Source organism: Podarcis liolepis, assembly GCF_965112155.1.
Source record: "Podarcis liolepis genome assembly, chromosome: 10".
NCBI lineage: Eukaryota > Metazoa > Chordata > Lepidosauria > Squamata > Lacertidae > Podarcis > Podarcis liolepis.
The window spans coordinates 24,776,582-24,799,326 of record NC_139562.1 but is presented as its reverse complement, the minus strand read 5'-3'; the positions used below and the strand labels follow the sequence as shown (position 1 = coordinate 24,799,326).

Here is a 22,745-nt window from a genome sequence, read left to right as displayed (position 1 = left end):
TGTAACACATACAAAATTTTATTTTATTTCAATTTTATTTTATTACTTCATCATAGACATAGCAAAAATAGGAGTGACTTAGTTCATCAGCCTTGTTATAGCACTTCCGGTCTAAAAGCGAACGGCTTTCCTCCTTTATCTCCCGATGCGGAATATTTAGGGCTTTCCCCCCCATATATATGTTACACTTTAGAGCAGGCGTAGAGCACCTAGGGCGAGAATTACAGCCATGGGCGTCTTTCAAATCTTCCCTTGAATGAAAAGGCTACACGAATGAAAAGGCTACACGCTATTCTACATTTCTATCTCTAGGGTGCTTTCCAGTTCCAGGAAGGGGGGGAGAGGAGTTGTAACAGCTTGTTGTACACGTGACTTCTTGACCTGTGCGTTGCTCTTGCCTTCCGCGTCCTCTGTTGGTTCCCGGTCCGGTCAAAGAGAACCTTCTTTCGGCTCGTCCTTCGTGAGATTAGGCTCCGCCACCGACGAGCCAGTGATCAGGGCTGATGCAGGTAACCGGTGCTAGCAACCAGGGAGCTTCATGGAAGAAAAGCCCCCCCCCCATCTACCCCTTTCCATTGGGAAGAACCTGGCATGCCTTTTGGCGTTGTGGAAGGACACGCGTGTCCGTTGGGCGAGATGCGTGTTTGTCACTTGGCGGATTTGCTCGGTTTCATGGATCTGGGATAACCGTTTAAGAGACCCGCAGGCAACCCACTCACTTCTCACACCGTGGAGACTGCCGTTCACGAGCCTTTGCTGGATCCTTTGCAACTGTTACTTGAGGCGCAGGTGGCCTGTGTCGCAGAGTGCTTTCTTTTCTTTCATTTTTGATAATAATTTTTATTAGTTTTCAATTAGGTTCCAAGAATAGCCTCATTATAACAATACCAATTTACAATACAATTATTCGCAGAGTGCTTTCCATCAGCTTTGGCTGGTGGGCCTTATCTGGAGAGGGAAAGCCCAGCTACTGCTCTCTGTGCTCTGGTAAACTCCAGGTTAGATTACTGCAATAAAGATAGTCCCATCTAGGGTGTGTTTCATTAATCCAAACAGATTGTACCTAAGGTATGTATCACCATGGCTGACATCTCCAGGAATGGGCACAGCTGGCACACAAATTTATTCCATGACAGACTAATGTGTTGTTTTCAGAATTTTTACTGGATTGGAGCCCACAGCATGCCAACGATTTCTTAGATGCACATGGGACTGAAATTTCAGTCCCATGCACATCTACTTAGAAATCCCACTGTGTGCAGTGGGACATACTCCCAAGTAATTGTGCATGGGAGTGCAGCCTAAAACTGTGTTTCCACCTCTGTGTTGGGGATTTGCTGTGTGGCTTTGAGCAAGAAAAAGCACAGGAATTGATGATAGTAAAAATGCTTTCCAAGCATAAGATGCAGCTTTGTTTCAGGAATGAGGGTTGTAGGTAAGTCATACTAGTGTAGTAGGTCCATTGTACTCAACAAACTTAAGTTAATCAATTGAAATTCATTTTGAGCATTATTAGTTGGATACAGCCAGCAACAGGCACTGCCAGAACGTCCAGCATCTTGTGTTTCTATCCTGGACTTCATCATTTTCCTTTTAGGTCATCAGAGTTCATGCCATTTCTTCACTATTCAGTGTCCTCATCTTCCTCTTTTACTTGTATTCCAGTTGCTGCTAGTAGCTCTTGGCTATGCCTGCAGGAGTAGCTTGGCCTCGCTACCTGAAAATGTTCAGTGCAAGTATGTTGGCCATGTTTGCTGGTGCAGAAGTTGTCCATCGATATTACAGGCCTGATCTTGTAAGTGGCTTCTCCCCTCCCCGCACCATTTATGTATTGGTTTGTTTGAAATAGCTGCACCTTTCAACTTCAGAAGGACCCCCAGGACAGCTTACATCAAACAACACAGTAACACTGGGAATACACTTATTCCCCAATACAGCTCTGAGAGGTAATATATCTCCCAAGACTCTAGGTTTTTTGGTGTTTTTTTACTGTCCATCCCATGACAGACAGTAGCCAGCTTCAGTAGCCTAGGTCTTAGATGAGCTGCTGAGCAATAATAGTTGGATATTCTGTTGCCTGGATGGCTTTGAACACCTTACACTTTTCCCTAAGCCCTCAGATCTGTGTCCAAAGGAAGTTCAAAATATTCCTTTATTGTTTTAGCCTTTTATCCTAATGTGCATTTTGAAATGGAGTGTGGGGAATTTTTGGCCCTCCTGATGTTGCTGAACCCATTACCCCTACCCATTGGCTGTGCTTGCTGGGGCTGATGGGAGTTGTAGTTCAGCAATACCCAGAAGCCCACACCTGGGCTAGAGCCAATACCTTATCAAGGTTCATGACCTAGAAGTTTTCACTAAGTGTGCATATAATCAAAGCTATAAATTTAAAAACTGAACTTGTGGTTCTTGGTATCGGTATGACTTGCCTTTTTTTTTTTAGACAATACCAGAAGTTCCTCCCAAGCCTGGAGAACTCAGAACTGAACTATTGGGGCTCAAAGAAAGAAATCAGGAAGTTCAGCCTTCACAACAGTGATGATGCAAGAATTATGTTCCTCCATGAATTGCTCTTTAGTATTTATAATTGAACCTGTGCAATTTCAGAGTTTTCTGGCAACACTGGCTATACAAGTCATCTAGTGTATGCCCATTTTCTGGAGTCCAAATGTTTTTACTTCCTCCCATGCAATACAAGGCAGTCTTTTACTTAGCTGTCTGGTTTGTCTCAATATATACCTGTAGCATTGCTCTCTATATATGGCACAATATGTTTCTGTGGGTTTTAAGCTTTTCTACCCTTCTGCTGAAAAAGGTCTGCAGAGTGACTTCCAGAGATCAATGAGCCAGGTTGTCAGCCCAAGGGGAGGGACTAAGATGTGACACAAGAGCAAAAGGTATCTCATAGAATAGGGACACAGAGGATCATCAACCCCCTACAGTGCAGAAATATGCAGCTGTCCGTTCAAGTACTAGTTCTTGGTTACACATTTGGTTAGTGTCAATCAAAACACCTTCTTGGAAAGAGTTGCAATGCACTCGCAATGGACCTTACAGACTTGGCTATTTGGGGCATAGGAAGAAATCTGTCAGCATCTCATCAGCCCCTCATCGGAGCAGATACATCCATTGCTGTAGGCTGCTCACAATTCTATAATGGGCTTCCAACAAGCAAGGGTGTCAGCCTACCTTAAAGTGGCTGTACTGGAGGTGGATTTGCAGGTTGAGGCCTTGTAGGTTCTAGCACTGCAGCCTGTAGTAAAAGGCAGCAAAATGACACCCACTAAAGAACAGTTGGTTCCAGTGGTGAGAGGGTAGCCCAGTTGATGAAAATAATAGGGACTGGAGATGGATGGTTGCCTCCTTGGATTTTCACTCCCTAAAAGTGGTGGTGCAATAAACTCACGTTTCACAAAGCTGCGTGAAGTGTGCTTTCTGGAGACAAGCCTTAGGCTACAATCCTAATGTATCTACCTCATTGAGTTCACTAGTACTTCTTGAGTAGAAATTGTTATGATTGTCCTTTAAATCTATATGAAGAGCAGCCAGTTTAATATAAGGTGTCTATAGTTATCTGCTGTACCAACTAGACTTTTCTCCTGCAGTGGAAGGTATCGCTGCTGTTCAGGATTTACCACCTTATAGATTGACATACATTCTATATATAAGAACCTGTGGACGAGTTCAGAATTGACCACTGATACAAAGCTCAACTTGTCATGTGACCACATGTCTCTGCTCTAGTTTTCCTTTTTTTTGCCGCCTAGCTCCTCGGTACAATGCCTCGTGTAGGCTATAGTTCCACCTTGCTACATCTTCCAGCACCACAATTTTCCATCTGTGAAGTTCCCATTGTTGCATATCACTCACAGACATCTTAATTACACAAGAAATGAGTGTTCAGGGTTTTTTTTGTTCTGAAACAGCAACTAGTCAGGTCTTGTTAATAAATGAGGTCCACTATTTTCATACAAAAAAACAGGGAAGTAATTTAATTTAACCTCTTTTAAAAACATACAGAACCTGGAAATTAATTGGGCATTCTACTTGAGGAAGTACAAGTAATTTAGAACCTGCCTATTATAGCTGTGAATAACTTCTGTTGCAGTAGCAGAATTTACAAAATAGTATCGATTCCTACAAGTAATTTAGAACCTGCCTATTATAGCTGTGAATAACTTCTGTTGCAGTAGCAGAATTTACAAAATAGTATCGATTCCTATTTCCAATCCCCTATATTTTTAAGTAATTATGTTCTGGCTTCTGAACAGTGTACACTTTCTAAAACACAGATGGTGCTCCATACCTTTATCAGTTCTGATTATTAAGCATCTCCTGTAAAATAGTTAACAGGTTTTCCTTTCCCACTTTTCTTCCATTGTTTCTCTTTCAACAAGGTTGTTGTACTAACAGACTAACTTTGCTTAATTTCAAGGTAAGTAAATAAGCACCTCCGCTGCCCCATACAGCAAATGGTGTGAACATTTTAATTTTGTACACATGACAAGATTTTACACCAAGTAGTCAGTTAAATAGTACAAATTTACATTGTGAGGAATGTTTAAAAAATGCAACTTAAAAAATTCTCTCCTGCCCATAACCCTAAGCCTCCCCCCAACATTTTACATTGAAAAAAACAAACCAAACCAAAACAAATTTAGTTCACATTCCTGCTTCATCCCAGACACAGGATACTATTTGTGAGAGTGCATTTTACAATTCATCCTTTACATCTGTGGGCTCCTGGAAGAGAGACAAACAAAAGACTAAGTCAAATGTTTCAAGGCACAAACACTTGCCTATAAAAGAATAGACAAGTGTTTCAACATTATTTCTATGCCTGCTATTACGCAGTATACCATTTTTTATTCCTATTTGCAAGGTTTACATTACTCAACTTTAGAGCAGGAATAGCCAATGTGGTGCACTCCAGATACCGATTGATTCCCAACTTCCATAGTTCCTGACCACTGGCCATACTGGCTGGAACTGATAGGAAGTAGAATTCAATAACATCTAGGACACCACACTGTGCCAGAGCAAAAACAGCACTCCAATTATTAGCAACTTTAAATGAGTCCAAACAGTTTGCCTCTATGTTAGGCCTGCTCTAATCAACCAGAAACACAAGATTGTATTATTTGGATAAAGGGAATATGATGTCCTTTTGAAAAACACGTATTGGAATTCCATTTTCAATTATGTAAAGGTTTGCACCATCGCACACAATAGCACTAACCTTTGATTCACTGTCTTCAGCATCTTCATCAGCTTCTATTTCCTCTTCCGGTTCTACCTCTTCAGTAGCATCTTCTGGTTCTTCTGGCTCTTCTTCCACCTTTCAGAAATCATTTTATTTAGTGAACAAAAAACCAACCAACCATCCTCCAAAATACTTTCAATCAATACCAAGTGTGATTTTTTCTTGTTGAGGCACTGTGGACAATGCAGGATTAGCACCCAAGACTTCCATTTGCAGTCATGGTACATTACTGTGCATGGGATTTCATTTTGGGGAAGTAGTATAAAATTTAAGTTTGTGTTAAACTGGATATTTGGCATAGGGAACCTCTGGCTCATTGGCACAAGCTCCAATTCGGTTCCTAGCATTCCCTCCCCTCAAAAGTGTATTCTCTCTAGTTAAATTTACACCAAAGTCGGTATAAGATGAAGGAACCAAAGCACAGAGGCACCTCATGTGATGTACAACAGATGAGTCTTAATTTCAATTATGTTCCTTTTCTGCTCAGACAACTGTTTTCCTAATTCTTACATTTCTATAATTATGTAAGTGGCCTAATAGCTAGCTAATAGGACATTTTTCAGCCTTGTTTTTAAGTAATACCTGGTTACAGTTCTGTTAGCATTTGACTAGATTAGTATGTTTCAGTTCTGTACTGAATACCACTGTGCTTCTTGAATGAAGAGCCAATTAAACTGAACTGAAAGCTTATGCCAATTGCCTTGATGTTTTAACCAACCTTTTCTTCTGGGTCAATGTTCAGGCTCAGACGAAGCATTCTTTCTACCCTTTCTCCATATTCCTTTGTATCGGGGAGCAGATACCCTGATCTTAGGGTAGCAGTCTCAAATAAAACCACAGCAAGATCAGCAACTGTTTGATCTTCTTCATTTTCCTGAGAAAGAAGCAAAAAATTAGCACAACAAAATGAGCTGTCATACATGTAGCCAAATAGGCTGCAGCATGAGTTACCCAGCATTTGGTATTTTGTTACAGGAAGAAGTAACAAGTTACTTTAATACAGCTTCAAAAGGTAGAATTCAAGTAGCTCCAGCAGGACCCGACAATACAGATGCCAAGGGTCCTGGAACTTTCTTACCTGAATACGTCTGAGCATGTCTTTTATGAGGGGATGTCTAGGGTTTATTTCAAATGTCTTCTTTTGGCTTGCATAGTAACTATAAAGAAAGGATATTTAAGGTTAACTAAATATAGTACTTTTGTATGAGACTTTCAAAAAGAAACTTCCTAACCAGTAAAGATACTTAAAGAGGCGGCCTTGAGTTGTTAATTTAATCTTAGGCAAAGACAACATTGCAATTTGGAGGAAGACTAAGTGTTGTGCAGTGCAATTGTCTGTATATTTATTCAGAAGCAAGTCCCACCTTCAATGGTTTCACTCAGATGACTGTGCCTAGGATTGCAGCCTAAGTGTAAGAACCTGCCACAACGTTGTGGCATGCATACCAAACTTGCATAGAAAATTCACTTCAGTACCTCTATATCAAACTGCAAAATGTTTAATATGAAATGTTCCAAAAGGCATTTTTGAGATGCTGAACTATTTGCATTTACATTGCTTATGGGATAGTTTCCAGTTGCACTGCTAAAATCTCCCTCTCAGCTAGCAAGTAAGTGACTTGAGTTCTACATTACAAGGCCTATGAGACCTTGAAGCCGGGTAACAGCAAGACAGCTTTATGATCAGCCAGGTAATATAGCCTCTAAGTTCTAGATGCGAGTGCTTTATCCAGAAGACTACTGGCAGATGTTATGTTTGACTTATAAATTCTTTAACTGGAAAGCACGGGAAAAATTCTAAATACTTACTTTGTAGAAATGTCTTTGCCTGTCTGGTAAGCCTGAGCCTTCATAATTCTTTCCATATTGCCAGACCATCCATACTGACTAGCCACAAGAGCACACGGAGACTGAGTTAATCGCTGAGATAACACTGCTTTTTCAATCTGAAAAAGAAATATTGTTGTGAGTTCAAACGTAGCACAGAAATGCATCAGTAGAAGAGTATGAGTTTCCTTAGTATGTACATACCTTATCCTTCAGAGCTTTATCTTTCATCCAGTTTAGAAGGGGTTCATATTCTTTTTCTAAAGCTTCACGGGCTTCCTTCGATTTTTCACTCTCCTCAAACTTTACTCCTTCTTTAGCTACATTCTGGAACCTTTTGTTATCAAACTCTGGGAGAGCCTGAATGCAATATTCATCTACTGGCTCAGTCAGATAAATTACTTCATAGCCTTTTTTCAAAAGTCGTTCTACAAATGGTGAAGATTCAGCCTACGAAGCAGGTGTACAAAATACTAGTATAAGCACACAGTACTGCAAGATCCAAATGCTGAATGAGGTATTCTTTCACTACTAGCATACATTTATACAGCCTGAATAAGGCATTAGTCTTACTTTTCTAGAGATAAAGCAACATCTTTCTGCAATGGAAGTTACAATCACAGTAGGATTCAATGATGAAAAATGACTGACCTCCTTTCTGCTTGATCCAGCCATGAAATAGATTTTATCCTGTTTCTCCTTCATTCTTTCTACATATTGGTCTAGACTAGTCAATTCGGACTCATGGTGAGAAGTTTGGAAGCGAAGCAGTTTTGCTAGACGAGTGCGATTTGAATGATCCTCAATAACTCCAAGTTTGATGTTTGTTCCAAATTCTTTCCAGAATGTTTCATTGTATTTTTCGTCAGCAATCTTTTTAATCATATCAAGTGTTTTGCGGACAAGTTTCTTCCTGATAACCTAAAAATGATTGAAAAAGGACACTTGCATATGACAGCTTTCAAGAACATCAGGAGTTTTGAAACTATGCAAGTTGTTAGGTCAAAATGCATTATGATGCATTCTTATTAAATATTCCTATTAAAACCAACCCTCCTGTTTTTTTGCTAATACAGACCCATCTGCCTGTTGATTATGGCTTAACCCTTGAATAAAGGAGAAAACTCCAGCTCTGCCTCTAGACAAAATGGAGATCTTCAGAGTTAAACCAATTGTTTATATCAGGGGTCAACAAACTTTTTCAGCAGGGGGCCGGTCCACTGTCCCTCAGACCTTGTGGGGGGCCGGACTATATTTTTTTTTGGGGGGGGGGATTGAACAAATTCCTATGCCCCACAAATAACCCAGAGATGCATTTTAAATAAAAGGACACATTCTACTCATGTAAAAACATGCTGATTCCCGGACCGTCCATGGGCCAGATTTAGAAGGCAATTGGGCTGGATCCAGTCCCCGGGCCTTAGTTTGCCTACCCATGGTTTAGATATTTTTAAGTTCTACAACTCATGCTCTTAAACTACATAAAGACATCCCCTGAAGGTTCTTGCTGTAAATGACGTACCTTTAGCAGTTTGTGTTGCTGGAGAGTCTCACGAGATACATTTAGAGGAAGATCATCTGAATCTACCTGCATTTAAAAAGAACATTTTATAGAGAGGCTTAGCAGTAAAATTGGAGTTGAAAGTTATCACTGGACGTTATTCCTGAAGATACTTACAACACCCTTGACGAAGTTAAGGTACTTGGGCATCATGTCATGGAAGTCATCTGTGATGAAAACTCTCCGGACATACAGCTGTAAGACAACAAAGTTATTAATGACCGTTTCTGCAACTGTCTTTTTAGGAAGCTAAGCAGGGTCCAATATAGTTTCAAATTGGATAGGGGACTGCATCTTGAGATTCCTGCATTCCAACTCTACAATTTTATGATTCTAGGAAGAAATTTACAACACTTTTACCTTTATGAAATCACTCTTTTTGGATCCATATTCATCAAATAAGCCACGTGGAGCAGTCGTCGGAACAAACAAAATGGACTTGAATGTCACCTCTCCCTCAGCAGTAAAGTGAATGTAAGCCATGGGTTCATCAGTTTCCTGCAAGAAAATTACACAGAGTTGGTGCTTTCTTGATTCAAGTCAGGATCTAGTTTTTTTAAAGTGTACTTCATACAGGCAGCAAGTTGAGACCACAGCATGGCAACTATTATAAGTACTTTCATGGTTATCTTACTAAGCTCTAGACACGTGCCTTGAAAATCAGCTTACCAATTTCATCCAATCACGTTTACTCATGCCCCCAATCCCATCAAAGCAAGTTTTGACATTTAACACTGCAGTTCAATTTTTTTAATCCCAATATGCTAAAGCAAGCACACCTTAGAAAATGATTTGTAGAAAGCCTTGTATTCATCTTCTTCAACTTCTTTAGATGGTCTCTGCCAAATGGGCTTGATGTCATTCATAAGCTCCCAATCCCATACAGTTTTTTCAACCTGTAAAGTATTTTAGCATTATTTGCAGAACTCAAGTTTTTACATGTCATGTAAGTTAAATGGTGGCAGCTGTCTACACTCTAGCTGGCATGGTACTTAACTAAAAATGCATCACACAAACATAATAGTTGCTTTTCCTGTCATGTCAGTAATTTATGAATTTGGAAATGACAAAGAAAAAAACAGGACAAAGTGTTGAGACTGTTGACAACAATCAGTATCACTCTACCTATAGATGTACTTGCCTCTGTCTATGCTATTTGTACTATTGGGCCAAATAATCAGAAAAATATGCGGGATCTGAAACAATACTGCAGAGTAGAATGCTACTGTTGAGGATTTTCCTCTATCCCCAACATTCTCTAAACACCGAGGATGCCCAGGCTTCATGTGACTCTTTTGGGGTCACCACCCATGCAACTCTTGTTCTTCCAAAATATAAAAAAGGTGCTTCTTCAAACCTTTGTGTACATCCCTCTAGTGGGAGGCTAGTGACATTTTGGTTAAAGGGGAAGCACTTTGAGTGTTAAAAACCAATAGGTATCTGATTTTATTTCAAATGTTCTGAAATAGATTTTTCATCTGGAGATATGCAACCCTAAACCTATGTACATCTTGTTTGGATAACCTTACTAACTCAGCCAATTCAAGCTGGCAGCTGTTTTAACATTAAAGGCATGTATAACGTGAAGAACTATTACCATCTTAGTTTTTGGCTTTTTGTCTTCCTCTTCTTCCTCCACTGCAGCTTCTTCATCTGTCTCCTCTTTCTCCTTCATTTCTTCTTCCTCAAGAGGTTCTTCTACAGTTTCAGTCTGCAGAAATAGTTAATATTGCATTCATATATTTGGAGAGAAATGTTTAATTAAATAGGGGAATATTTACTAAGGGCGTAAAGTCCATCATGAGCACTGAAAAGTGAGAATTGAACTTTAGCAAGTATGGCTGTAAGTATCCTACACATATCCAACAGAAGAACCACATGCTGAACCATACTATTCACTACAACATGTAATTCTTAAGTGTATTATGACTAAGTCTTAAGTTTCCAATTGTCTAGCAGCCACAATATTGAAAGTTAATGGTGCTTCAGCTTTTTGAGTCTTCAGGAAATCAGAGGCATCCTTAACAGCTTATGGTTAAAAAGTGCCTTGCAGATACTACGGTGTAAACTGATCCAATAATAAGCCCTATGGCTACTGGGAGCACATTTCAACCTCAATTACAATGTAGACAGAGAAACTATCTTGCTTGGTAGTCTCATTTGCTCAGTTGGGATCTATTGTTCACGTTAAACTGGTTTATCACAGATAATAGCAACACTTAAAGCTTTGTCTCCACAAACAATCTTTAAACTTTTACATAACTTATGCTCTTAGTATTTTACACAAGTCAGCAATATTTTAAAAAGTTTACCTTGCTACTCCACACATATATAGGGAAGTTTATGAACTGTGAATATTTCCTGACCAAGTTTTTAACTGTATCCAGCTCAAGATAGTCTGAAGCTTCTTCCTTCAGAACAAGACTGAGAAATAGAAGGGAAAATGCATTGTTACATTTAGTTCAAAGCAACATCGATTAGCTTTTCATTTAAAAACTGAACTATTTTACCTACAAGCTTCTAAACCAAGTTATCTGAACTGGAACACCAATAAAAATATCACCAGACCAGCTCTTTTACTATGTATGATACAACTGGTACGTGCTACCAGCATGTTGGCAGCTCTGTCTGGGTACTCCAAATAAATACAGCCTTGGTAGTTCAATTCCTATATATTTCTCTTTTCAAAAACAATTTTGCCTGATTTGAGTATTAGCAATCTCTCGGATGCTAATTTGCACTAGATATAACAATTACATTTGCTTTTCCTAATGAGCATGTTCTAGGAGTAATAGGCTTCTAGGAGTTCCATTGCTAGAGAAGTTCAGCAACTTTAAAATCTGATCACTTATCTTTCGTAAGGCTGTTCTGATAAGTTGGCAGAATCTGATTTTCAGCCATTTGCCATGGGCAGGGAAGAGAGCGAAGGGAAATTTCAGGACATGGCAGTTATATGTGTGTACATTAAATGTTACAGTTGTGAGACAGCTGTGAACTTTGAAGATAAATGGCAAATCTTTGCTCTCAATAAAAAATTAGAAATTCTTCCTTTCCCTGTGAAAGAGGCAAAAAGTTGGCCACCTCTTTAGGGAGGATAGAATGTCCTTAGATCACCAAGCAGGTTTTGGCACCAATATTTTCATCACAATAAGGCCCTTTTTCTCTCTTCTATCACAAGTTGCAACTGTGGCTTTTTGTTGGGAGACTTAAGAAATACACCAAGCTGCATAAGGAACAGATTAGATCTTACGCAGCCCTTGCAGGAACTTGTGCAAAAATATGTTTTTGTCATTTATCTCAATCTCTCCAATCCACATGGGCCATTATTAAATTAAGTTTGGACTACTTTTACCTTTTAGAGATGCTAACCAAGGCTGAACAAGTATGAAGCCACACTGTTAAAATTAAGTTTTAGATGGACCTATTTTTGGTACCATGCAACCAACAAGAATTCTAAGCAGAAAAACTTGCAGCTTTGTATACAGACTCAGTTTTAATATGACTCTACATCTGATAAAATACGATCAGCTACAAAGTTACTTTCTAGGCAATTCTAATGACTTCATCGCAATGATTTTAATGATAAAGACAGTTAGAAAAAAGATTATGTCTGTACCTTACCCCAAAAGTTTTAGCTTTATATGCAACATTGATTACAGATGCTAGGCATCTAGCCCCAAAGCCAACTGTTACCCACTGTCACATAGGATGAACACATAATTGATTAAAATCAAATTTTGCACTGCAACTTCAAATATATCCTAAAGGATGCAAAATCCAGTAACTAAACCATTATTTTACAACTAAAGTTTGCATTATTTTCACTGTACAAAGAAATACCTAAAGTAATAAATAACAGATCATAAGATTTTTACATGCTGGCTATCAGCATTAATCCATCAAATTAATATTATACAAGCTATTCTGCAAATAAATTTACATTCCAAAATAAATTTAAGCAATGCACATTATTTCAATAGACCAATAACTAAATGCTTTTCTGTTCTCTAGCAGCATAGTATAATTAGGAGTTTATGCTGCAGATGCTACAGCATATTATACTTGGGAAACACTACAAAGTACAGTACAGAGTTCTGCAACTTGTTAGCAAAAAGATCAAAAAGTAGACACCTGAAGTTCTTCCTTTTCCCAACACATAACAGCTACAACACCAATGACCTATAGAAACCAATCCCACTAGAGATCATCCCAGTGAAGGGACATCAATCCTAATCCTAGGCAGCCTGAAGTCGAGAATGCCTGGATAGGGAGAATTGTGCCTTCAGCCTTATTTTTTAGAATCTGGTGCAACGGAAGTCAAACATCTATACTTTCTTCCACCCATGAGTGAAAGTACTTGCAACACTTACGTTATAGTAGTGCCTCGTCCCAAGCTGTTTCCTCGAGGATCATCAATTACAGAGAATTCATTTGAGTCAGATTCCCAGATGTGTTGAGTGTCGTTGTTGTGCTTTGATGTGACAATAACCCTGTCTGCCACAAGGAAAGCTGAGTAGAAGCCAACACCAAACTGACCAATCAACTCAGAAGTTGACTGGTTCTCTTCCTGCATCTCAGTTATCTTACTTAGAAATTCACTTGTACCAGACTTGGCAATGGTACCCAGGTTTTTTATTAGTTCTTCTTTAGTCATGCCAATGCCAGTGTCCGTAACATGAAGCATATTCTTCTCTTTATCACACTGTAAAACAAACAAACCCAGTCAGTGATTTATCAGTTTAACATATGACTGTTTGAATGGTCATCAATGTACATGATTTATAACTGATTACATTGCAGGACATTATATTTCCTACAGCCAGTCTTTTCCTTTATATGCAGTAAGAAAACAGCATGATGTCACTTCCTAATTTATGGATTCATACCCCACCAGGTGTTGCTGGACTACAGCTCCCACCATTCTTGACCACAGGTCATGCTGGTGGGAGTGGGAATCCAACAGTATCTGGATGACTGCAGGTTTCCCACCCGTTTTAAAATATCTTCTCAAAAAGTAGCTTAAAATTATTTTTAATAGTAACACACACCCTCCAAAACTGCTGAAGGAATCAAAGTGGCATCTTACCTTGATTTTTATTGTGAGTTCTTCATTACCAAGAAGAGCTTTTTCATCTGTTAGTGAAAGCAGTCGTATTTTGTCTAGAGCATCAGATGCATTTGAAATCAATTCCCTCAAGAAGATCTGGAGTGAAATTTAAAAAAAAACAGTCAGGTACATGTACATACAAAAATTTATATAAACTCTGTCTGAAGGAGCGTCTCCACCCCCATCGTTCTACCCGGACACTGAGGTCCAGCACCGAGGGCCTTCTGGCAGTTCCCTCACTGCGAGAAGCCAAGTTACAGGGAACCAGGCAGAGGGCCTTCTCGGTAGTGGCGCCTTCCCTGTGGAACACCCTCCCACCAGATGTCAACAACTACCAGGCTTTTAGAAGACATCTGAAGACATCTGAAGGCAGCCCTGTTTCGGGAAGCTTTTAATGTTTGATGTATTACAGTATTTTAATATTCTTTTGGAAGCCGCCCAGAGTGGCTGGGGAAGCCCAGCCAGATGGGCGGGGTATAAATAACAAATTATTATTATATTATTATATTACATATATAGCTTACCTCTTTATTTTTGTAAAGAGAGTTGATAATAAGCTTCATCATTCTGTTTACTTCAGCCTGGAATGCAAACTTTTCTGACTTCTCTCTAATTTGCTTTATTTGGGATGCATTTAAACCATCTAACTGAATAGATTCCTCTTCCCTGTAGATAGAAATACCAGGTTATCCATTAAGACTTTTTTTCTCCAAGTAGCAGTAAACTGATTTTTCTGCAAACATAAATGTATGTTCCTTGATGCAATTAGAATGCCTCCCAATACACAGGCAAACCAGATGGCCCAGTCAATCTGTGTAAGCAGACGGACATAATTAAATGTCACCAAGTTTCCTGACATGATCAATTGGTCTCAATTGATCCAGTGTGGTGTATTGGTTAAGAGCAGTAGACTCGTAATCTGGTGAACCGGGTTCGCGTCTCTGCTCCTCTATATGCAGCTGCTGGGTGACCTTGGGCTAGTCATACTTCTTTGAAGTCTCTCAGCCTCACTCACCTCACAGAGTGTTTGTTGTGGGGGAGGAAGGAAAAGGAGAATGTTAGCCACTTTGAGACTCCTTTGGGTAGTAGTGATAAAGTGGGATATCAAATCCAAACTCCTCCTCTTCTCACAACAAAGCCAAGCAGCTTGTAAATGATGATGCTTCCTGTGGCCATACACATGCCAAATGCTACAGAAACAGCACTTGACAGGTTTATCCCCCCCACCACTCATGTATTATCAGTTTCTATTTTCGTTGCTGTCTATTTTCCAAGGTAGTTTTCTGATTTTGCATGTTCATGACATCTCTAGGTTGCAAAGTCCCAAAATACCTACACAATGGAAACCGTTGCTTCTTGTTTTATGCAATTGCAGTTTTCACTGCAAGCGAGTCAGTGTTAAATAAGCATTCAATGTCTTAGGCACACTAGTCCTCTTTTGGAAAAGTAAATATGCCTACTGGATTAAGACTTCATTTTAACAATAGTTTATTTAACAAAGCACCAGTACTCACAATTAGATTATGACCTAGAACACTTTGTGCAAGTTACTGTGTTTGATAAGGTAGCATTTTTCCAATTTGCCAGTTAAGAAGCTGGCAAACATTCCACAAGTATGTCAGTGTGCAACCTCATGAAGTCAATCATTTTTAAACAAGGTATTAAATTTGCACCGCAATCCCAACTACCTCTATTTGAAGGTTTGTTTCATTTAAAGCAATCTGAGGGGAAAGTGTTGAAAGAATGAATTTTAAAACCAACCTCTGAACAACTTCATCATCGGTTCGAGATCCTTCCCTGCTTTTACCAAGGTCATCTTCCACTGTGCCATCTACATCTACCTCATCAGCTTGGACTGAGGCTGCAAAATGAATAATTTGAACACATTAGTATCAAATCAGTTGCTCAAAGGAAACTTGCTGATCTGTACACCAGAAACAGGGAAACATCTTAGGTTCAAGTAGGAAGTGGGGCCCACCAAGCCCTGCATTCCTTGTATGATACAGGCTTGCACCGCTCCATATATTTGATGCAACATCGATGTGGAATCTCTCTCAAATAAATGCATAGCAGGGTATATAGGAAGTGAAAACCATTTTGAATGAAAAAGCAAATCTGATGAAGCAATCTCAAGCCACCTCCCAGCATTAAGTGTGATTGGCCAATAGAGCCAACTGAAAGGGGCAGCACCACGGACTAGCTAAAAAGTTCTGTCAAATTTCAGACGGATGGTAAAGAGAAGCTGCTGCGCAAGCAGGCAGCAAATGATGGTCCCAAGAGAGAACAGTGAAGTCATCTCTCTGCTCATCCCTTCTTGCTTAGTTAGCATAGTAGGACAAACGTGCTGGGAAGCGACAAACATGGCTGCTATCCCCATCCAATGCCCCAGTCCAACGCTGTCTATTAGGAAACTAAGTTAGAATTACAGTCCTCCTGCGGACCACTTTTACTTCATTCTTCACCCACAATGATGAATGACAACCCACCACAAAGGTCTCCTGCTAGGGCAGATATCGAAGTGTTCGTAGTAAATACTTAACGGGGGGGACTTCGCCTCCCCCCTAATCGTCATTAAAAATTCTTTCAACCCTCCCCCCCCAATCCCTTTTTGATATACAGAGACTGAATTAACAAGCTCTGTGACAACGGATCTTCCAACAGCCAAGTACATGCCACACACTTTTCGCACACCCGTTTCCTCAGAAGTTAAAGCGCCACTCGGGACTGGCTGCCGGGCCTTGGGCCTTAAGATTCAGCAGGGCATCCTCAGAAAGTTAAGCCTCCCTGAGGGAGGACCGTTACACACACGAACTCACTCTCTCAACCGCCGCCCACAATTTAAGTACCTTCCTCCTCACGGGGGGGGGGGAGTATGAAACGAGGACGTCCCCCTCCCCCAAAACACAAAACAAACTTATGTCCTGAGGTAAATAGAGTAAGCCCAAGGACAGGGCGGCTGAGGGGAGGTCGCGCCCTCAACGGTCCCGCTCGCCCACCCGCCGAACCTTCCAGAAACGCCTCCATCCCCCACCGTCGCTCACCGGTCAGGAGGAGAACGCAGAGGAGGCCGAGACCCCAAAGCGGCTTCATCGCAGCGGTGCTACCCTGGCGCGGCTACGGCGGCACACCTGCTTCCCACGCGCTCCCACAAGGAAAGGGACCGGGAACCGTCGAGGGAAAGGAATTAAAAGCCCTCCCCCTCGCTGAGAAGCTTCCTTCCACTCGCGCCCCTTGGACGGCCAAAGCGACTAATCAACGTCAACCCGCCTCCCTCCTCTCAGGCTTATCACCAGCAAACGCCGCGGGGTGGGGGGGAAGAGGTCCCTCGTCCTGGCCAATGGCAGCGCACCACGCCAAACACGCAGCCAGTAGGAAAGTTGGAGGGGAGGGGCGGAATTCGCCCCCTGCCAATCGGAGCCTTCCAGGTGAGGGTTCCCGGCGCCGGAGCGTGGCTGGGTGCGATTGGCTGTTGCTATGCTGATGAGCCAATGGGTGTCAAGGGCGGGAGCAGCAGGCCTTAGTTACTGTCTGGTTTTTCAAATTACGTTTTTAAAAAGTTTATTTGCCGGCTTTCTGTCTCTGGCTGTATCTCTGACAACTAAGCATGAGATTTGACGTATCTTTTTTTCTTTTAAAAAATGTACAGATGCACGTTTTAGGGACCCGACCATGTACTTCCGGGGCAGGTTGGACAAAACTACACGTTACTATGACAACTTTCACTTCCGCTTTTCTACGCCTCACGTCAAACAGATGTGATTAAAGTAGATAATCGGGAATGATTAACAGGACGGCTGTTCTTCAGCATCAGTTTTCCTCTCAGAACTGTATTCTAGAGCTAGTTGTAAAAAAGTAAAAAGTTGTTGTAAAAAAAGGTCTAAAATAAAGTCTGCAAGGATGGTCCCATCATGCAATGGTCCATAGGGTCGCTGTGTAGGTGCAGGCCCACGATTGGTGTTATTCATGCTTACGTCATTGCTGCTTTGCATGCTGGGACCGCCCTCTTACATTGCCCTGTGGGAGTTGTAGTCCTTTAAAGAAAATACATTGACTAGACTTGACTTTTTGAGGTTCTTAAAGGCATGGGACACCTCAGTAGGTGGACTGCTGACTTTTAATTTGAAACAGCTTTAACTTGATTCACGCATTAGGACAAACCACTGTAAAGATTTCCTTAAGTTTCATAAATGTTATCATCAGTACTGGTAGGGAACCTCACCAAAAGGAGAATGCAGAGGGTCTCTGATTCACTCCCTGGCATCTACAGGGAGCGCTGGGAATAGCCTTCTGCCTGAAGCCCTGGAGAGAGTCACTGCTAGTTAGTGTACACAATGCTGAACTTAATGTATTCCATGTAAAAATACTCCTACAGATAGAAAACTTCCACAAGGAGGAGAAGGCTAGGTTAGAAGCTTTCTCCCAACCATCTAGTTTTCCATGTGGAGGGATTTCGTTTTTATTTGTGTGGTATGAGGGAGAACAATTCCTATCCTGTGAGACCCTACCTGCACTGTGAAATAGTACAGCCCCATTCAAAGATTGACTGTATCAGTATTTTCTTGGTGCACAAGAGTGCAAAACTGTTGTGCACTCCACACTTCTAAGCAATGAAAAGTTGCAGACGCTACACTGTTGGACTTGGTGTCCATTGGAGGAGAGATCTGAAGTTTGCAGCGGCTTTGTAGTATTTGTTTTATTTATTAACATTTATTTGTTGCAATTGCCTGAATTTAGTAGCACTGAGCAGAAGCGTACTGTATCTGCTTGTAACAGCAGAAGATCTGGCAATTAGCCTTTTCCCCCTAGAGCTACTTGTTGGAGCATGCTCAGTATGTAGTATTTCTGGTTGGGCTGACTTCTGATCTGGCCAAGAACGGCATGGACAGGTTTGCTGACTCTGTTAATTTACAAACTGGTTTTTACTATTTGCAGGTATGTATTAAAAATATTCATTAAGTGTTCTCCTTAAGATAATGAAATAAATATATTTGTTTTAGGAATAGTTAGATGTTGTTTTGATTTAATCAATCTGGTATCCAGGATTTGGGATCCTGGAAAAATCCAAACAGAAACTGAGCCTAGGTAAAAATGAAATAAAAACATTTAAAAATAAAGTCTGTATCTAAGATAACGGGAGCAATAAAAAAGAGTCTTCTGGAAAACTCAGAAGAGAAGAACGCAGCCCATTATTGCTATTATTGCTATTATTGCTATTACAGGTAGCAATAATTAAATCTAAAAGCAAAGTTTTCCTTCCTGTTTGTGTGTTCCAGAGTTACAGCACAAAAAGACATTAGAAAAAGCTGCTTGAGTATAAAATAGATGAATTCAAGGTGAAGTTCAGAAAAGAAACTGTCACTTCTCTCTGTTCCCCAACATCCTAGAAACCTTTTCCCGATTCCATTTTAATACCCCACCCCACTCTACCCTCGCTCACAACAAAACTTGTTTCTGTATTGGTGAATAGAAAGTGACCTGCACAAACAATTTTCCATTGTTTTAGGAGTTATCATGATCCAAGTCTTATCAGGGTATAGAGAGTCTCAAGGTCGTCACCCAGTGCCTCATGGAGCAAAACGTATTCTGCCTCTTTCACACTAGTGCATTGTCTTAGTGTGACTAAGGCATTGTCAGCATTCTGCTTCTCGTACACTCCAGAAAAAAGCGTATCTACCCCTAGCTTAAGACAGGCATCCAGGCCTATTTCCATTAAGAGCTAGAGTCTCAGTCTTGACCAAAGTTTTATTCCATTGCATAGATTCTGGGAGAATCACCTTCAGCTTGTACATATTGCCCTCCTAACCCGCAGCCAAGCTCATTAGCACCACTGATAGCACACAGTGTTTGGGAAACTTCTTTCATTCCTACCATTTGAAGCTGCCAAAAGTTCTATCTAGGCCACTGTTGTCTATTCAAGACGGTCAGCAGGTCACTAGGATCCTTGGCAGGGATCTTCCCTTTCCTTCTGGAATTTTCAGTCTTGCTACTCAAAATTATCATACCCAGACATGCCAGGAACTGAACTTGGGACCTTGTGCATGCAAAGTATGTGTTCTACCACCAAATTATGTACTGTGTTTTATCAACTGCAGAACACTATTTAGGCATGTTCCAGTTAACCACCAGAGGAACCTCCAACAACAAAGACACCTGCTTGCTTCTTCACACCACTGGTAAGCCACAGTCTCAAAGCTACAGCCCTATATTCTGACACTTGGGGTTTTAGCTACCAGAGTAAGGTTGTTACAGCAACATATAAAATAGGACATAACTATTGCCACAAGACACTTAAAAAGTGTGATATGCAATGTTAATGAAACTCAGATTAGGCCCATTTAAATAAATGAACTGAAGCAATATATTGAGTGTGACTTAGATATATACTGTACAGTGGTACCTCAGGTTACATATGCTTCAGTTTCCTGCTTGGCAGGGGGTTGGACTCGATGGCCCTTGTGGTCTCTTCCAACTCTATGATTCTATGATTTGATTCTATGATTCAGGTTACAGACTCCGCTAACCCAGAAATAGTACCTCGGGTTAAGAACTTTGCTTCAGGATAAGAACAGAAATCATGCGGCGGTGGCGCGGCAGCAGTGGGAGGCCCCATTAGCTAAAGTGGTGCTTCAGGTTAAGAACAGTTTCAGGTTAAGAACGGGCCTCCGGAACAAATTAAGTACGTAACCCGAGGTACCACTGTACTGCCTTTCTGTCCAGATTTGCCTCCCGTGTTAGAAGTCTGGGCTACTGAACCTCAAGGCCCACAAATTGGCTTCACTAGAGATATCTGAAAAGTGGGAATTGTCTTAAGTGTTTCATTGCAAATGATTAATTGATTTTGTGTGTGTGTAGTATTCAAATTCTATTCCTGAACTGCAACATGTGAACCAACACTTAGTTGTCATGGAACGTGTTGGCCTGGTAAATGCTTTTATATATATATAAATGAAATATATAAATGATATATATATGATTATTTGCCGTTTGATGTTCCATTTGATGAAGTGCCTGTACAACGGTATATATACCAAGTACTGATATGACTTATTAAAAGCATTTGATGTCCCATTAAAAAAGGAAGTTCACAAATTGTACCAGCAAGTGTCTCACAGATTGCAAAATATTAATGTCATAGTCTTAGAATAAATGGCACAATACCTGCTTCCAGCTTCATATACATGAAAGTAACTTGAAAGTTCAGAAAGTTACACAATTTGTCACCCAGAAAAACTGACACAGCATTGTGTGTCTCATTAATTTTCAAGGTGGCTTTTCTTATCTGCTATATATATTTTCTATTGTTTTTCTCCATTGAACATTTGTAAACAGAAGTTCTCTCTCTTTTACTCTGCTTACTAATTATTTACTGGAGTGACAGAAGCTAAAAAACACTGGATACCATAATGTTTTATAAACTAACTTTTAAGTAAAAATCAAGTCATGTAAGGGTTCTTCAGATACAGTACAGTAAACAAAAACAAGAAGTGGATTCCCAAATACATATTTGGGCCCTTTGCTTTATGCAAATGAATATTATGTGCAGGTGGGAATAGTTCACTATTTCAATTACAATACTAATACTCTGTACAGTTTACACTATACATTTAAAACACATTCAAAATACATTATTTCCCTCAAATAATTCTGAGCACTGCAATTTACCCCTCACAGGGTTACAATTCCCAGCAACCCTCAAACTACAGTACCCAGAATTCTTTGAGGGAAAGAATGTGCTTTGAATGTGCTTTAAAGATATACAGTGGTACCTCGGGTTAAGTACTTAATTAGTTGCAGAGGTCCATACTTAACCTGAAACTGTGCTTAACCTGAAGCACCACTTTAGCTAATGGAGCCTCCTGCGCTGCCGGAGCACGATTTCTGTTCTCATCCTGAAGCAAAGTTCTTAACCTGAAGCAATATTTTTTGGGTTAGCGGAGTCTGTAACCTGAAGCATATGTAACCCGGGGTACCACTGTAGTATGTGTGCAGCCTGACATTATCAGATTATTGGGCTAAGGTTGCAGTCCCATACATTGCAGGTAAGCAACCTAGAGTTGTCCTACTCATCTGTCCCTTCAGAGTTCATTCCTGTTAATTTGAACCACTGCGATTGGGAACCCCTGCTCTCCTCAGCTCCTCTCCTCCCAGACAGATCACCCTTCCCTCATTAAAACAACAATAGAACACACATTCCCCAAATTAAAAACATATAAAACAATTGTAGCAGTGAAGTTTTCAGATGCACCAATAAGACTTGCACAGGTCAGGAACAAGCTTTTCTCTGCGGTTCTTCTCTCCCTTTGCAGGGACATGGCCTGCAGGGCTCAATCTTTCTCTCTATCTTATCAGGCTAGCAGGAGAGGGTAGTTGTAGGTATTACCCCTTCCCCCTCTCTATCTCCTGCCACAAACAGCAGTTTCAAACGGAGATTTCTTGTTATGTGAAAATGCAAAAGGAAAAAAGTCCCTATATAATTAATTCATGGTAAGGCCAGTCCCGTCACAATTTCTCCTCTTTAACTTGAGGGCCCATATAGAAGCTGATTTAAAGTTACCTTTGTTTGTTTTAGGAAAGATATAGCTGATATTGCCAAAGAAGCTCCAGGATATTTATGGTAGTTTACTATACTAACTTGAAAACATTCACTGGGTCACAGCACACCCTAGTGGAATACGTGTTTGTTTTTCCCTGGAAAAAAATGAAGTATTTTTTAGTACCTGTGGCGCTGTGGGTTAAACCACAGAGCCTAGGGCTTGCTGATCAGAAGGTCAGTGGTTTGAATCCCCACGACGGGGTGAGCTTCCCTTGTTCGGTCCCAGCTCCTGCCAACCTAGCAGTTCGAAAGCACGCAGTGCAAGTAAATAAATAGGTACCGCTCTGGTGGGAAGGTAAACGGCATTTCCGTGCGCTGCTCTGGTTTTGCCAGAAGCGGCTTAGTCATGCTGGCCATATGACCCAGAAGCTGTACACTGGCTCCCTTGGCCAGT

The 22,745-nt window shown here is 40.6% G+C and overlaps 3 protein-coding genes across 4 annotated transcripts in view; 2 read left to right on the top strand and 1 right to left on the bottom strand.

The window, feature by feature from the left end:
• Positions 1-367: 367 nt before the first annotated feature.
• On the top strand, positions 368-2,713 carry UQCC6 (ubiquinol-cytochrome c reductase complex assembly factor 6). The gene is made up of 3 exons (XM_083462125.1): positions 368-509; positions 1,666-1,795; positions 2,444-2,713. Exons 2-3 carry the CDS (start codon positions 1,688-1,690, stop codon positions 2,537-2,539), a joined length of 204 nt encoding a protein of 67 aa, XP_083318251.1. The 5' UTR covers positions 368-509; positions 1,666-1,687; the 3' UTR covers positions 2,540-2,713.
• Positions 2,714-4,464: 1,751 nt separating this feature from the next.
• Positions 4,465-17,196, bottom strand: HSP90B1 (heat shock protein 90 beta family member 1). Of its 2 annotated transcripts, XM_083461978.1 has the most exons (18): positions 16,800-17,196; positions 15,520-15,619; positions 14,283-14,424; positions 13,738-13,854; positions 13,022-13,353; positions 10,964-11,075; positions 10,249-10,362; positions 9,431-9,547; positions 9,012-9,149; positions 8,769-8,846; positions 8,613-8,678; positions 7,742-8,011; positions 7,295-7,540; positions 7,073-7,209; positions 6,342-6,420; positions 5,982-6,137; positions 5,240-5,338; positions 4,465-4,743 (listed from the first exon to the last, which is right to left on the bottom strand). In XM_083461978.1, exons 1-18 carry the CDS (start codon positions 16,846-16,848, stop codon positions 4,714-4,716), a joined length of 2,382 nt encoding a protein of 793 aa, XP_083318104.1. In that variant the 5' UTR covers positions 16,849-17,196; the 3' UTR covers positions 4,465-4,713. The 2 variants fall into 2 exon arrangements, 1 of the variants encoding a protein (XP_083318104.1); XR_014516296.1 differs by lacking the exons at positions 4,465-4,743; positions 5,240-5,338; positions 5,982-6,137 and having other exon boundaries at positions 6,342-6,855; positions 6,899-7,209; positions 16,800-17,054.
• Positions 17,197-18,627: 1,431 nt separating this feature from the next.
• Positions 18,628-22,745, top strand: part of NT5DC3 (5'-nucleotidase domain containing 3) — a 47,725-nt gene continuing 43,607 nt past the window's right edge. The window contains exon 1 of the mRNA XM_083462029.1: positions 18,628-18,690. The gene's annotated coding sequence lies outside the window, so the exon portion shown is untranslated. The remainder of the gene's footprint in view (positions 18,691-22,745) is intronic.